The sequence below is a fragment of the Ceratosolen solmsi genome, unplaced genomic scaffold (genome assembly GCF_000503995.2).
Source record: "Ceratosolen solmsi marchali unplaced genomic scaffold, CerSol_1.0 scaffold1, whole genome shotgun sequence".
NCBI classification, from domain to species: domain Eukaryota; kingdom Metazoa; phylum Arthropoda; class Insecta; order Hymenoptera; family Agaonidae; genus Ceratosolen; species Ceratosolen solmsi.
This window is the reverse complement of record NW_011948415.1, coordinates 5799221-5813049: the sequence shown is the minus strand read 5'-3', so window position 1 is coordinate 5813049 and position 13829 is coordinate 5799221. Positions and strand designations below refer to the sequence as shown.

The following is a 13829-nucleotide window of genomic DNA, read 5'->3' as shown; positions in this document are numbered from 1 at the left end:
TTATTTTCTTGTTGGTTTTCGATATTTATTTATTGAATTTTATAGTAAAAAGTTGATCTTGCATATAACGATATGCATCTTTTGAACAAAATCCATGAGTCTTACCAATTCTGTGAAGTGTACATTATATTTTACTTAAGTAAACTATTAAGAATAAGCTTAATCAGTCTTTGAGTAAATCATAAAATTTGTATTACTTGAATTTTGCTCCAGGTATGTGACCAGTATAACTTGGCATGAGTGCGGTATCTTTTTTAAAAATTCTATTGTTCTTAGGAAGCTTTTCTTTTTTATTTGAAAGTAGTACTGGAGCCCATTCAATTCTCTTTTTTTTTAAATAATTAGAAGTAAAGTCACGCAAACCATAATTCGTCATAACTTGATGAGATTTCCCATAATGAGTGGTGCGATGTGGTTTATATCCAGTGTATCCTAATTGATTTTTTATATTTATCTTAATCTTAAGTATAAGTATTAGAAAAATGTATTCAAATATAATTTTATTATATGTTTAATAAATATATAAAAGAATTGTTACAATTTTTAATAAAAGTTGAAAATGTTAAATTGCAAGTTTCCGTTATTAAAAGTTTTTAGCTTCTGATTTTAGTTTTAATATATTTAGATTATTAATACCACAAGAAAAATATTTAGGCTTAAGCTTAACAAGCATTTTATATAGATTCGTGTAGAAAGGATATTAAAATGTATTTTTAAAATGTAAATTCTTATGCGATAAAAATAATATTCGATAAATGTTTTTTACTTATTTATTTAATCATTCTACTCTCTTAAAATCTAAAATATTAAATATTTTTGTGTATGGAACAGCTTACCATGAATAAAATATTTTTGCGGATTAATATTTTCCATAAAATACGGAGATACATTATAGTCTTTAGGTCTCTCGTATCTTTCATCTATTAAATAATCTTCTGGTAAACCGATGTGTTCAGGACGAACAGCAATTAATGGTAATCTAAATTTGCTTTTGAGTAACTAAATGATAAAAAAGATAGAGATTTTATTTAATCTTTTAGCTATTTCATAATATTGTTATGAAATTACCAAGCGCTCTTCAATGTTTTTCGGATATGAAGTACCACTTTGTAATTCCACTGTTTTTTCTAAGCGTTCAATCGATGATTTTTTCTGTTGATATTGTTTTTCAAAATTTGCAATACCTTCGGTTGCTTGAATTTCATAAGGTTTATCCCGCTCATCACTTAAATTTGGTATAAAACCTAAAATAAATCTCAAATATATAAGAATTTTTAATTATGAATTTTATTTTTACAAACCGTCATATGTTGAAAGCATAGGATGCTTATAAATTGGATCCATTCTATTTGATCTGGAATTTACAACTTCAATATCATCCTTTGTTGGTTTCACTACCTTAATATTTAAGTTAAAAAAAATTATTATCTAATATTTAAATTTTTATTATAATCTTTTTATTAAATTCATATTTATTAATAATATATTAAGTATTTATTTCTGTAGTACACATACATATATGTATGTTTTTAAAATATTATTATTTCATATATATATATATATATGTATATGTACATTAATTGAAAGATAGTTAATTAAAAATTTTAAAAGGAAGGTATAATTTAGCTTATACCTCATGATCTTTTGATCTATCAACAAGAATAAGTTTCTTTGCATGATTTATTTTCGGGTCGCGTAACAGCTTATGACTGAGGTTACTATAATTTTCTCCACTTTTAAATCGATGTTGTGGACAGTATCCAGTATATCTGAAATATTTATTAATGCATTATAAAAAAAAAAAAAAAAAAAAAAACGCAGTAAAGATTAAAATAATATGTATGTTTTGATCATTCTGTTTAGATTATAATTTACCCAGGTATGTAATACGGCTCTTTTCTTTGAAGTACTTCGGTATTAACCATTTTGATTTTTAACTAATAATTTTGTTGCAACTAAATTTCTGTTATTTTATCTTTATATATTTTGAATAAAGTTAACCATCAATTTTAATTCATCGTACCGGTAAGCATAAGCAACTAATAACAAATGTGTTTGCGTGTGCGCGCGCGCGCGCTTGTATGTGTGCAAATAAAAACACAATCAGCGCAATAAGTAAAATTTAAATTTATAATAAAGTTCAAAAATCTAATTTAAATGTTCTATTTACGTATTAACGGGGCTTTTCAATCAATGTTTGTACTATTTCTCGTTAGATGGAGCTACCATACTTTTAACATTATATCCTTGGAAAAAAAAATTAAAAGAGAAAGCAACAAAACTATCGTTCTAGCGTTTTAAATGAAAAATTTAAAAAATTATCCTTAATTGAGTATGTTTATAATAAATTTATTACTTTAAAATTATCAATATTTTCAAATTAATAATTCAGTATAATAGCGGTAAACTATAGATGTAATTTCTTCATTTATCTTTTCCAGATAATTAAATTAATACCATCTGTTACTTAATGTATTAATAGTAAATCTATTAATACAACTATTGATTTAAAAATATTTTGAATAATTGAAAATAAGAATCAATATAAACTTATTTTTTCAAAGAATTAGGCGATTTCACTGTCTTTAACTACATGAATTTTATCGCTTTTAAATATCAATATTAAATCCAATTAATAGATTTGATTTTAGATCCTCAGAATATAACATGTTTTTTTTTTTTATAAACTTTATGGTGTGTAGTGGAAGCAATCACTTATTATTGCCAGGCCCAAAGAACTTTATAATCCGAAATTTATAACAAAAAACTAAATATGAATATTAAAAACTTTTCGTTGATAAAAAAAATAATGATCTTACGAAGTAGGAATTTTTTTTTTTTTTTTTTTTTTTTTTTTTTTTTTTATGAATGATAACATATGCAATTTTAAATTATTTCGAAAATACTTAATAAAGTGTAAATTGTATATATTTATTCTTTTTTAGAAAATTACTTTTTATAAACAATTCCTTTACAATCGTATGAATTAGTTCAAATTTATTCATGTTATGTTTTTGGTATTTTAACTCATTTTTTAATATTTCAAAGTGGTTTAATCCTATGATCTCATTAAATTTGTAATATTTTATCTAAGTATTGCGTGCACTATTGTCAATATTGTTATTTCTGTCGTTATTTTTGTCGTCATCGTCATCGTCATCATCATTATTCTAATGGCAATAATGTATTTGAAGACAATTAGAATATTTGAATATTTTATTCTTTGTAGAGAACAGAATATAATTTTATTTGAAAATTTTCGATAGTTATACAATAGTTATATTTGTTATGAGATATTTTAGAGTAGTAATGTCTACTCGATTCTTTGAGGATTGTTAATTGAATAAGTTGATTAATCGACATTGAGGTAAAGGGTTTGTTGATAAAAGTGTCTTGTTACTTCTATCGATTACAATTTGTTCTATGCGGAGTATTGTATTTTATCTTGAAGTATAAAGTAAGCCTTTGGCGTTGCCCTCGTAACAAGTATGCCAAGGTAGTAAGGGATGGGCAATGGATATACAGATTTCGAATGCGAATGGATTATATAAATTCATTAGTTGGAGTAGAGGTTCATATGTGTTGGAAATTATAAATTAAAAATTATCATATCACGCGTTTCCGATTTTAGCAAGGGAAAAGCACAGAAACTATTTTGTTGAAGTAAATTATTTTACTGCTACATTTGACTATCTATCGAATATATTAAATATGTAGAATTTCAAGAATATGTAATCTCTGTTTACATAAAAACTTATCTTAACAGATTTCAATTTGATAATGTTTTTTAAATTTAATGTTTAAAATTTAAAGTCTTAAGTATCTAATTTTTATGATTTAGTTTTAATTAAAATTTGCTTATCTTTCGCAATAGAAAACAGTAAATCAATGATTTGATCATTTCATTGATTTTTATATATTTTCATTATTACAGCAGGCTTTTATCTTGCGTATCACGGATGTGTCGGCAATGTTAGAAAGAGGTAATGATAGAGGAGAGAGAGAGAGAGAGAGAGAGAGAGAGAGAGAGAGAGAGTTATAGGAAAACAATGATATTTTATAGGACGATGAATGGAAATAGAGCAAAGGGAGGACCCATTTGGGCCCCTCAAGGGGGTAGACAGCCTTTCAATTACGGCCCCTAATGGTTGCCAAGACAAGCACTAACAGATAAAGAACCTTCAGGTTCTGAAACGTCGAGGTCGCCCTTACACTTTTGACCTCTTTGTATCAGAACTAACCGACTATCGACACAAGTTTCTCCTTCTCTCTCTCTCTCTCTCTCTCTCTTTCATTTTTTTCTTCCACCTCTTTTTCTTACTTATCTTTTTCTTCTCCTTTTTGATGGAAAACCGGGAAAGACGTCTGATTTTTCGTAGTTATCAGCAAAAAGGTTAATGTTTGGTTGTTTGTTTCGGGGGATTCAGTTCGCCTTTCCCCCTGCTCGGCTAACGTGAAGTGGCTTTTTCAGGATGACTATGAGGCACAATATTAGCACTCTATTTGCTCTTCTCAGGGTGACTGACTCGAGCTTTCGTTTCATGTTCTCAATGGCAAGTTTTTTTTAAAAAATTGTTGATTTTTTAAATGCCTCGATTGGGCTTTCAGTTTTTAAGTCCGTTATCTTCAATTTTCTAATTATAACTTAAATTGGCAAAGTTACTATGTTATACAAATGAAATTGTATCATGCGGGCGAAGAAGTACGGTTATTGGAATAGAATAGAAAACAAAATTTGAAACGAGTGAAAGATGTGAAAGATAAGTTGGTGAAGAATGACAGGCTTGAAAAGTTATTTGAGAATATTCATAATAATAATATTAATAATTTATTATTCACCACGACTTTACATAAAAATACGTTATAAATTATTATAAACTTAATTTTTATGTCATAAGCCGCAAATACAAATTTCTGCATGAACTATATTGAATTCGTGTTATTAAAAGAAATCGAAAAGGAAATGGCAGCTGTTATTACATTGTTAATGCAAAAGGTCACGTGTGCATGTTGGTAGGCCACGTAATATATACGACCCGAAGCTGCGTCACCGAGGAAAACAAAACAGTCTTCGCTGTAATTGAATACAAATTCTTCGTTATTGCAATGCTTTCATCCCTTATTTTGTAAAAGTGGCTTATAGTCCTGCACGTGCTTTCGGAAATTTATGCCAGCGGCTGTACTAATGACCATAAAAAACTATAGATACCATAGCATTTTCCAAATATGCATAATTATTTTCGACGTATTTAACATTGATTTTGGCCAATTTTCTAAAGAATCTTTTTTATCATATAAATTTTTCATGACTATTACATTTTGTTCTATAAAATTCTCCACGCAGATCTATTTGAATTTTTTAATTGTTTATTATCGAGGCTTTGTTTATTTACAGGTTTTGGTTCAAAAGACATGTATTAAGATTTGTAAATGAACGAATAATTTTTTATAATATTTAAGTTCACATGGTAGTTGAATAAATAGAAAAAACATAAACTATTTATACCTATTATATTTATTAATGCGAGCGAAAAAAAAAAAAAAAAAAAAAAAAAAAAAAAGAAGCATCGTTAAAGACACATAATAATTTCATAATCCATTATTATCGTTATTTCATAAACGATATTGTAGATAACTATTTATTTCTAGAGGAAAAATGGAAAACTTAATATTTCTCAACTTAATATGAGTTATAAGTATATGATGTCGACATTATTTATTTATTAAGTATCTATATAATATTATAGTCTTAAGGATATTGAAGTTTTCATTTATATCGATAATAATATTGGAATATCTAAAAATAATTGTTATACGCAGATTGTAATAAATTTTAATAGCAAAATAAATGAATATCGTTGTCTTATTTAATTACATATTTTGTTTATTTAAATTAAACTCTGATTTTCTTTCGTAAACAGTATAATTTTTGTTATTTAATTAGAGGGGCAATTTTAAGATAATTATTCTTATTAGAAATTACAATGAAATTAATATTTCATAAGCGATATTAAGTAAAATCAAAGCAAATTATATAAATTAAAATAACAAACTTGGTGTTTATATAGAACATAGAGTAGTAAGTAGTTGTAAACAAATAATTTTTCGATACATTAAGAAAATTAATGTGAAATTGCTCGATTCATCAATATCGATTTTCGACAAATACCTGACTTATTAAAAACCAACTATACTTATTGCGTAAACCCTGTAAACTTTCTTAATAAAAGCCAAGCTAAAATATTTCTTATAAATACAATCTGTAAATTTGAATATATCGAATATTTGCAAATATTTTAATTTATAATCACAATAATAATTCTAAATACTAACATAAATATTCTGAAAAATCGGTGTGAGTTTCTAAGAGAGAAAATATAATTTTTATTAGTAAAATAAGTAAACAATATTTTTAACGTATATTTTGGTTAATTTTATTTGTGAATTTCGTAATATCAGTAAGAATAATTTTCTAAATTATGAAAAGTTTCATAAATGACAGCATCATTGCAATAAGAAACATAATCGTCTTTTTACGATAATTTAGTAAAATTTATATTACGATGACTAGACAATATATTAAGTTTATACGTACAAATACCAGAATTTTTTCCATTCTTTTACAATAATGCTCGCTGTAATTAATATATTTATAATATTTCCTTGTAATTTATAGATAATACTGCGTGGAATAAATGATCGCCATACACTTGTAAATAGATTAATTATTTATTTATATAATTATAGAAATTAAAAAAAAAAAAAGAAAAATGTGCTCGTATTTAATACAAATGACGAGTATGTTATAAAAATCTTTTTGCGCATTGTTTTAAGGACAATTTATACAGCCGATCGGTAACTTGATACTTTTTTTAGTGCCGATTTTTAGATTTTATTAAACTTAGATTACTATGTAATTTACAAAATTCGGAAAATCGAATGATATTTAATTAATAATAAGTACGTATCAGTAAAAAATTACTTTGAAATTACTTAAGAGTAATTGATAAATTTCTTGTTACTTTTTAAATTATATTTTGTATAATAAAATCAACAATCATGTGGTTTCGTATCTTTTATTTTTTTTAAATATCCAATCAAAGGCACAACATTGCGATTGTTTTTTTATTATTAAAAATCAAGCATATAGGTAGTTATTATATAATTAACGTCTTATTTACGCTAAAATAACAACATCAATTGCTCTTTTTGTTTATTAAATTTAAAACTAATTGAAAACATTTTGATTCGATATGGAATCTTTATTTGTCGTCTTAGATTTTTTCATTAATTCTTTTACGATAAAATAATTGCCTTAATAATCTTTTGAAAATCCATCGTATTTTATTTGCTTTGAAATATAATTACAAACAGTGGCCTTTTGATTTATAAGCTAATAGTTATTAATTGTATTAATTGTATAAAATGCAAATACTTTGTTTCTTTGAACCAATAACTCGATTCATTATGATATGATATTCGAATTTTATTATCAAGTGTTTTTTACTTAAGGATAATATTACAAATTAGTACATTAATAAAATTGACCCACTAATACTTTATTAGCGTATTTATCGAATGTGATGAATAATGTATTAATACAATTATTGATCGCTACTTATTTTGCATTTGTAGACGATGCTAATTTGAATTAGGAAAACTTAAAATAATATATTAAATATTTCAATTATTGATTATAAAACACGTATATATGATGATTACCATATGTTCCTTGTTCGTTAATTATTACCCGTTCACGTATTTACATAATTTATACGTATTTTTATTATTCGAATCCTTTAACTTTATTGATATTTCAGTTATTATTTATTAATGAAAATAAAAAATATTTTTGAAGACGAGCAGTTGGATTTTTTACACATTGAAATTTTTAAAATTTGAATTTCAGTTTCTACAGCATAGGAAAGATATATGTTATAAAATAAACAAAAACATTACGTACTATCAACTTTATTTATAATATTTATCCATAATATTATTGTAGAGACAATTGTCACATATGTAGTTTGAATGACGATGGAGATAAATTTACTTACAATTTTTACCGCAGATGTAAATGTCGCTGCGTTTTTACAGGATTACAACTTATGAAAATCGGTCAATTAAGCATTAAATGTATAAAGCAATGAATAAATACCGTGAATATCGTAAAGGAATTTTATGTCATTCCAATAGACGAATGTTAATACTAAAGGATATGTATTAATCATTGGATGAATTAACATTTATCAATATTTAAATTGAATACATTTATAATAAATACTAATAAGTACGAATTTATGTTTAGCTTAAAAATTTTTTTAATAATACGTATTTGATAAATTAAATCTCATGTCCAACGTGTCAATTGATATTTTTATTTCGATTTAATATAACATTAATATAATGCTTATAAAAATTTGTAAAATGGACAATAATATTTATTCTTTTGAAACAATCTGATTTAATTTATACACATTTTTACATATGCGTTATGAAAGTCTAAGAAATATGATTTATTTTCTTAAATGGATATTGGGAATCGCTCGCAACTTATTTTACTTTCAAAGTCGAGTCGTTGTCATAGTGAGAAATGTATGTATAGAATATTTTGCGTTTCAATATTATGAGAAAACAAACGGTTTCAAATTCATAGTTCAAGAAGTCTTTAAGAAATACGACGCGATACAGTTTTAGACGAAGCATAAAATAATACCTGAAAGCAATGGCACAACTATGATGATGAAGTTCATTCGATAGCCATTAACTCAAAATAACTGATTATAATTGCCGAATATATTTGTACTGTATTTAGAATTCGTTGATTATTAAAAAATTGCAATTATTGTTGTGATAAGGATTATGCGTTGACTGGTATCGTGTCAAGGCTTCGAATATACGAATATATTAACATTGTATTCATGGTGTATGTCATAGTTTTTTCATCCCATCGAGCAATGAAAGATGAAAGCACCGCTGCAAACTAAGAAGCATAATCATCGGAGCTCGGAAAAGTTCTTATAAAGATTAATATTAGATAGATCCAAGCATATATCATCAGCTCAGCCAATAAGGATTATTGGCTTCCTGATGACGATTTTCCTTGTTAAGTGGCTGTCTTGGTATCCCATATGGACGGTCCGCGTCGGCATCAGCGTTAGCGACGGCGCGAGCGAAACTTATTCTATCTTCGAAATTAGTTGAGCCGTCTTGGCACGTCTTTGTCGAGCTGTTGGTGATAAAGTTTAGTATGCTAATTTCTAGAACAGCTGCATAGCGCTATCGAGGCGCTGCGCGTGCTTCATCTGTGTGCATTTCTTCTGTTGCGAGAACGACGCTACCTCTCTCCCTTCTCCCACCCTCGCCGCCCTTTCTCTCACTCTCGCTCTCTCTCTCTCTCTCTCTCTCTCTCTCTCTCTTCATACCTCTTAGTCTCCAGCTGCCTCACTCGTACCTCACAGCATCGTGTGCGCCAAATACCAAATTATTGAATTTAAATTGCTGTAATTATAATGCCTTAGTCTTATCCTCGAACGCGCGTTGGCTTGTTTCGAGTTAATATAAACGTGGGGCAGGTCGGAATAGGAGAAAGCGCGACTTTGAATTATCGCGCGCTCAGCGCTGAAAATGTCTCGACGACGAGGATACGCCGCGTCCTCAAAACTTACGTCGAGGAGCGTTCACTCAGTTTCCTTCTCCTCGTTTGCATCGAATTAAAGCAACTTTAGTTTTAAAATCAATTTTCCGCTGGGCGTAAATCAGATCCTTCTGTGTCTTTCAGCTACTTTTTGCCTCTCTTGTATCCTTTATCTTCTTTCGATGAAAGCGAGTCGGAAAATCTCATAAATGCAACAAGTTAAGTGGATTTTCTCGCGTGCGGATGTAAATATCGAAACTTTACTTGCGGATGATTGTTTTTTTTTTCTTCAGATAAACAGAGACAGAGATAAAGGCGGCCCAACGTCAAGAGATTTTACGTGGCTTGGATTGAGTTCTCTGCATCTCTCTTTCTTTTATCTTCAGACTTTAATTATTGTGAAATTAGAATGCAAGAAATATGAACGAGATGAAAGAGAGAGAGAGAGAGAGAGAGAGAGATAATAGAGAGTGGATTTAACATTTTAAAAATTTCAAGCCCGTTGGAAAATGATTTCAATCTTTCTAAACTTTCCAAGCGTCAATAAAATAATCAAAGCTATATAAATATATATTTAACATTAACATGGATACCGTATTACATAGTACTGAAGCAACACCATTTAAACAAAGAAGAACAAAATTACATTTGTGTATGAGTATCAAATAGTAACTGAAAATTAATTAATTAATTCTTAATTTGATTGGGAAATTTGAAATTGTACAAATATTTTTAGTATAATAAATTAAACACGTTAGATGCATTTAAAATATATAATCATACGAATAAGAAATTTTATTTACATAATAATTAATGTTATGTTTCCATATGTGTCTGTCACATCTAAATTTTCTATAAAATTCTATATGTATTTTGCATTATAATAATACTTATAATTCAACTTGATAATTATGGCTCTTAGTATTTTTATTTATATTTATTTTTTAACTAAGGATTTTTGATATTTGTTAATTTAAAGCGTGAATTACTATATTTTAATAAAAACGTTTATTCTCAAAACACTACTCACGGTCTGAATAAATCTGAATTTAGTTATCTTATTATGTTTCTCTACATTCCTTTACAAATATTATGTAGTTATAAATATAGTTGCCCATCGTCTACCAACATTCTCATTACAAATTTCATGTGGATTTTTCAGCATAATCGCGAAGAGATGTCAATATTCGCTTAGTAAAGAAATCTGAATTCAGAAGAGAGAATTTGTCGGGTCGAAGAGTGTAACGTTTCTCTTACACCATTGCGAGACCAACTGAAAGCTGAAATTCTGCTTCCGTACACAACACGACGGATATAGTAAATGTACGTGTTGGACCTAGTTATCTCTTGTACTATCTGTACGCTTCCTTGAATTTCTATGACTAGTCATGCAAGGAGTAACGAGTACACGACTATTGAATATTTGGCGTCTATTATGGTACGATAGATTTATCTATAGTAACTAGATGAATTAATATAAATTTATATTAATTAGTACTTCCATTCTATAATAGTTGTATTTATTATTTTCAGTGTACTATTTATAGTTGTTTTTGGTTACTTTTATATTTTAAATACAAAAAGAGTTACACAGTTATACATCTTTCAAGTGCCACGAGGGTCGTCGAGTATTTTGATATTTTGCTTAAATTAAAAGTCAATAGTACAATTATATCGTTCAGTTTCTAATTATTAATTCAGATATATATTTTATTAAACTTAAATTTGATTTAAGTTATAATATTTATAAGTTTATAATCAGAAATCAAAATTTTAAATTTCATTTTTATATTATTTAGGTTCACAATCTAATATAGAGAGAGGACTTCCCGATAACGGAATTCCGCTAGTGATATCCTTCTTATTTCTGAATGGTTCGATTTTATCATTAATTAATTTTTTATTGCAAATTCTGACTTAAAAATAACAATTTTCCAATTAATTTCATTAAAATTAATCATTGTAAATTTGAACCTTAAAGATTAAATTTATAAGCTTTAGTTTAGTAAAACATATTTTATCAATATGTTTTAATAAAAAATAGTTTGATATTTAAGATATCCCAGCAAAATTTCGAAAATTCGTTAATCCTATTGGATTTATTAATAGAAAAAGTTATTTTATTTCGATCTTTAAATATTTTTCTTATAAATCGTTGCTAAGTATAATTTAATTTTCATTTCTAGATAAAGTAATTTGAGCCTTCTATTTTACTACACTAATTTTATATTTAACAATCGTGCTATCATTTTACTTTAAAGTATTTGATAAAACAATTATTGAATATTTGAATTATGAAAAATATGCCACGTTTAAAGAGAATAAATGAAATTTAATTTTAAAATTGAAATTTTGAAATTACTGAGCGATATATTCATTTGCTTTAAGATTATCGATGATTAAAGTTATTTTTGCTTTTAAATTCCATGTGACATTAGTTTGCTTAATTAAATTATGCAAGCTATTCCTGTAATAAACAAGATACATCAAAATTGCTTGGTTTTAATCTATAATCCGGTCTATTATTTAAAATTTTACATAAATTTTATTCCATTGCTTTGTCATACATACATTAATTATATTTTATCATTAAATTTTTTTGTATAGTGTTATCTTTGTTATGTACAGCTTCTTTAAGTGATTTATTTACTATAATTTTACACACAATATATATTAATATATGTAAAGTACTATTTTTATTTATTTTTAGCTGATTTAGTTTATGGAAGATAATTTAGAAGCTGGTTTACATTTTTACTTGTACTGAAAATTGACATTAAAGTAACTAAAGCTTGTTTTATTCAATACACTTAAATACAGTTCATTTGGAATTCATAATACCAATTAGGATTAGGATTTAGTGTTATTCTATTACTAATACTATATAACTTATTTTGGAATAATTTAACATTTTTAAAAATGACGAGCTATCCTCCTTAACTTCTATTACATTATTTAACTATTTTGTTCGATAAAAATATTTGCATCATTAAAATGATCAATCAATAATGTTTTATGATTTTCTGTATATTCTAAATATAAAATACATACCTTTAAGAAACATGTGCTATATGCTCGAGTTAAACTCACTTTGTCAATATTAACAAATGTTTTTTAAAAATATATCGAAATATACAAATGATAATATTAAACGTAAAAAGTACTATTAATTTCATTACTTCTATTTATTAATTCATGAAAGGAACTAATAAAATATGATCAAAGCAAGAACAATTTTATGTTTAAATAAAAAATACTATATTAAACAGGGCTAGATTTTCTCATATATTTGAAATGCATTGTGGTTCTCGGTTACTCAACACCTCCATGCTTCGCAGAAGTGCAAAGATAATGTAATCAGAAGTGCACAAAGTGCAATTTTTGCATTCTACTCACTGTTCATGGCTGATATATATATTTTTTTTTGTCATAGGCATCAAGACGAGCTGAATTGCAGATTGAAGTTGAGTCAATATATATATATATATATATATATATATATATATCCTTTCTTTTTATTTCCACACCCTGGCATGCACATACCTATACAACCTATATGGATGCACGCACGCGCACACGTTCTCTCTCTCTCTCTCTCTCTCTCTCTTTTAGTATTCCAATAAATCTATCGTAACATTATTCAAGCGTCTTATCATTTTCTGTTTCTTACCTTTGACATAGTGCAACTTTGTTACTTTTCGTCCGAATCAGTAAGTATCGAATATCTCAGGTCAATTGCATTTATTCCTCCATAAAGTGCAAAGTTATAAGGAAATACTTTTTTGCACTTACAATTTAATGCCGCTGTATTATTATTACCTTCCATCATTATTTTTGCTAATTATTCGTTGAGGGAAATTTATAACAAGCAATTTGTACGAAATTATTTAATGAAAATAATCTATAGATTTTTTTTATTTAAGCCTCTTTTAATTATATCTCCATATGCTTACATTTAATTAATTTTAACATTAAAATAATAAAATTGAAAGTAGATATTTATGATTTTATCTATTGTTTAACTTTTTGAAAATTTTATTGTATTATTTTAATATTTTCATTTAAACATCAAATAAAATACTCAATAGGCCAAATAATTTAATGTCTTCGTAATTCATAAATAGGTTTTATTATATATCTTTATTCATTAACGAATAAAGATCGTTGTAAAAGAAAATCAATATTTATACAT

At 26.5% G+C, this 13829-nt stretch overlaps 1 protein-coding gene across 2 annotated transcripts; it reads right to left on the bottom strand.

The window, feature by feature from the left end:
• Window position 1: 1 nt before the first annotated feature.
• LOC105368666 (UPF0605 protein CG18335) lies at window positions 2–1986 on the bottom strand. 2 transcript variants are annotated; one of them, XM_011507731.1, is made up of 7 exons: window positions 1876–1986; window positions 1634–1769; window positions 1302–1398; window positions 1069–1244; window positions 837–999; window positions 198–432; window positions 2–110 (listed from the first exon to the last, which is right to left on the bottom strand). In XM_011507731.1, the coding sequence occupies exons 1-7, from the start codon at window positions 1923–1925 to the stop codon at window positions 26–28; spliced, it is 942 nt and encodes a 313-aa protein (XP_011506033.1). In that variant the 5' UTR covers window positions 1926–1986; the 3' UTR covers window positions 2–25. The 2 variants fall into 2 exon arrangements, with proteins under 2 accessions (XP_011506033.1, XP_011506034.1); XM_011507732.1 differs by having other exon boundaries at window positions 28–432.
• Window positions 1987–13829: the final 11843 nt, after the last annotated feature.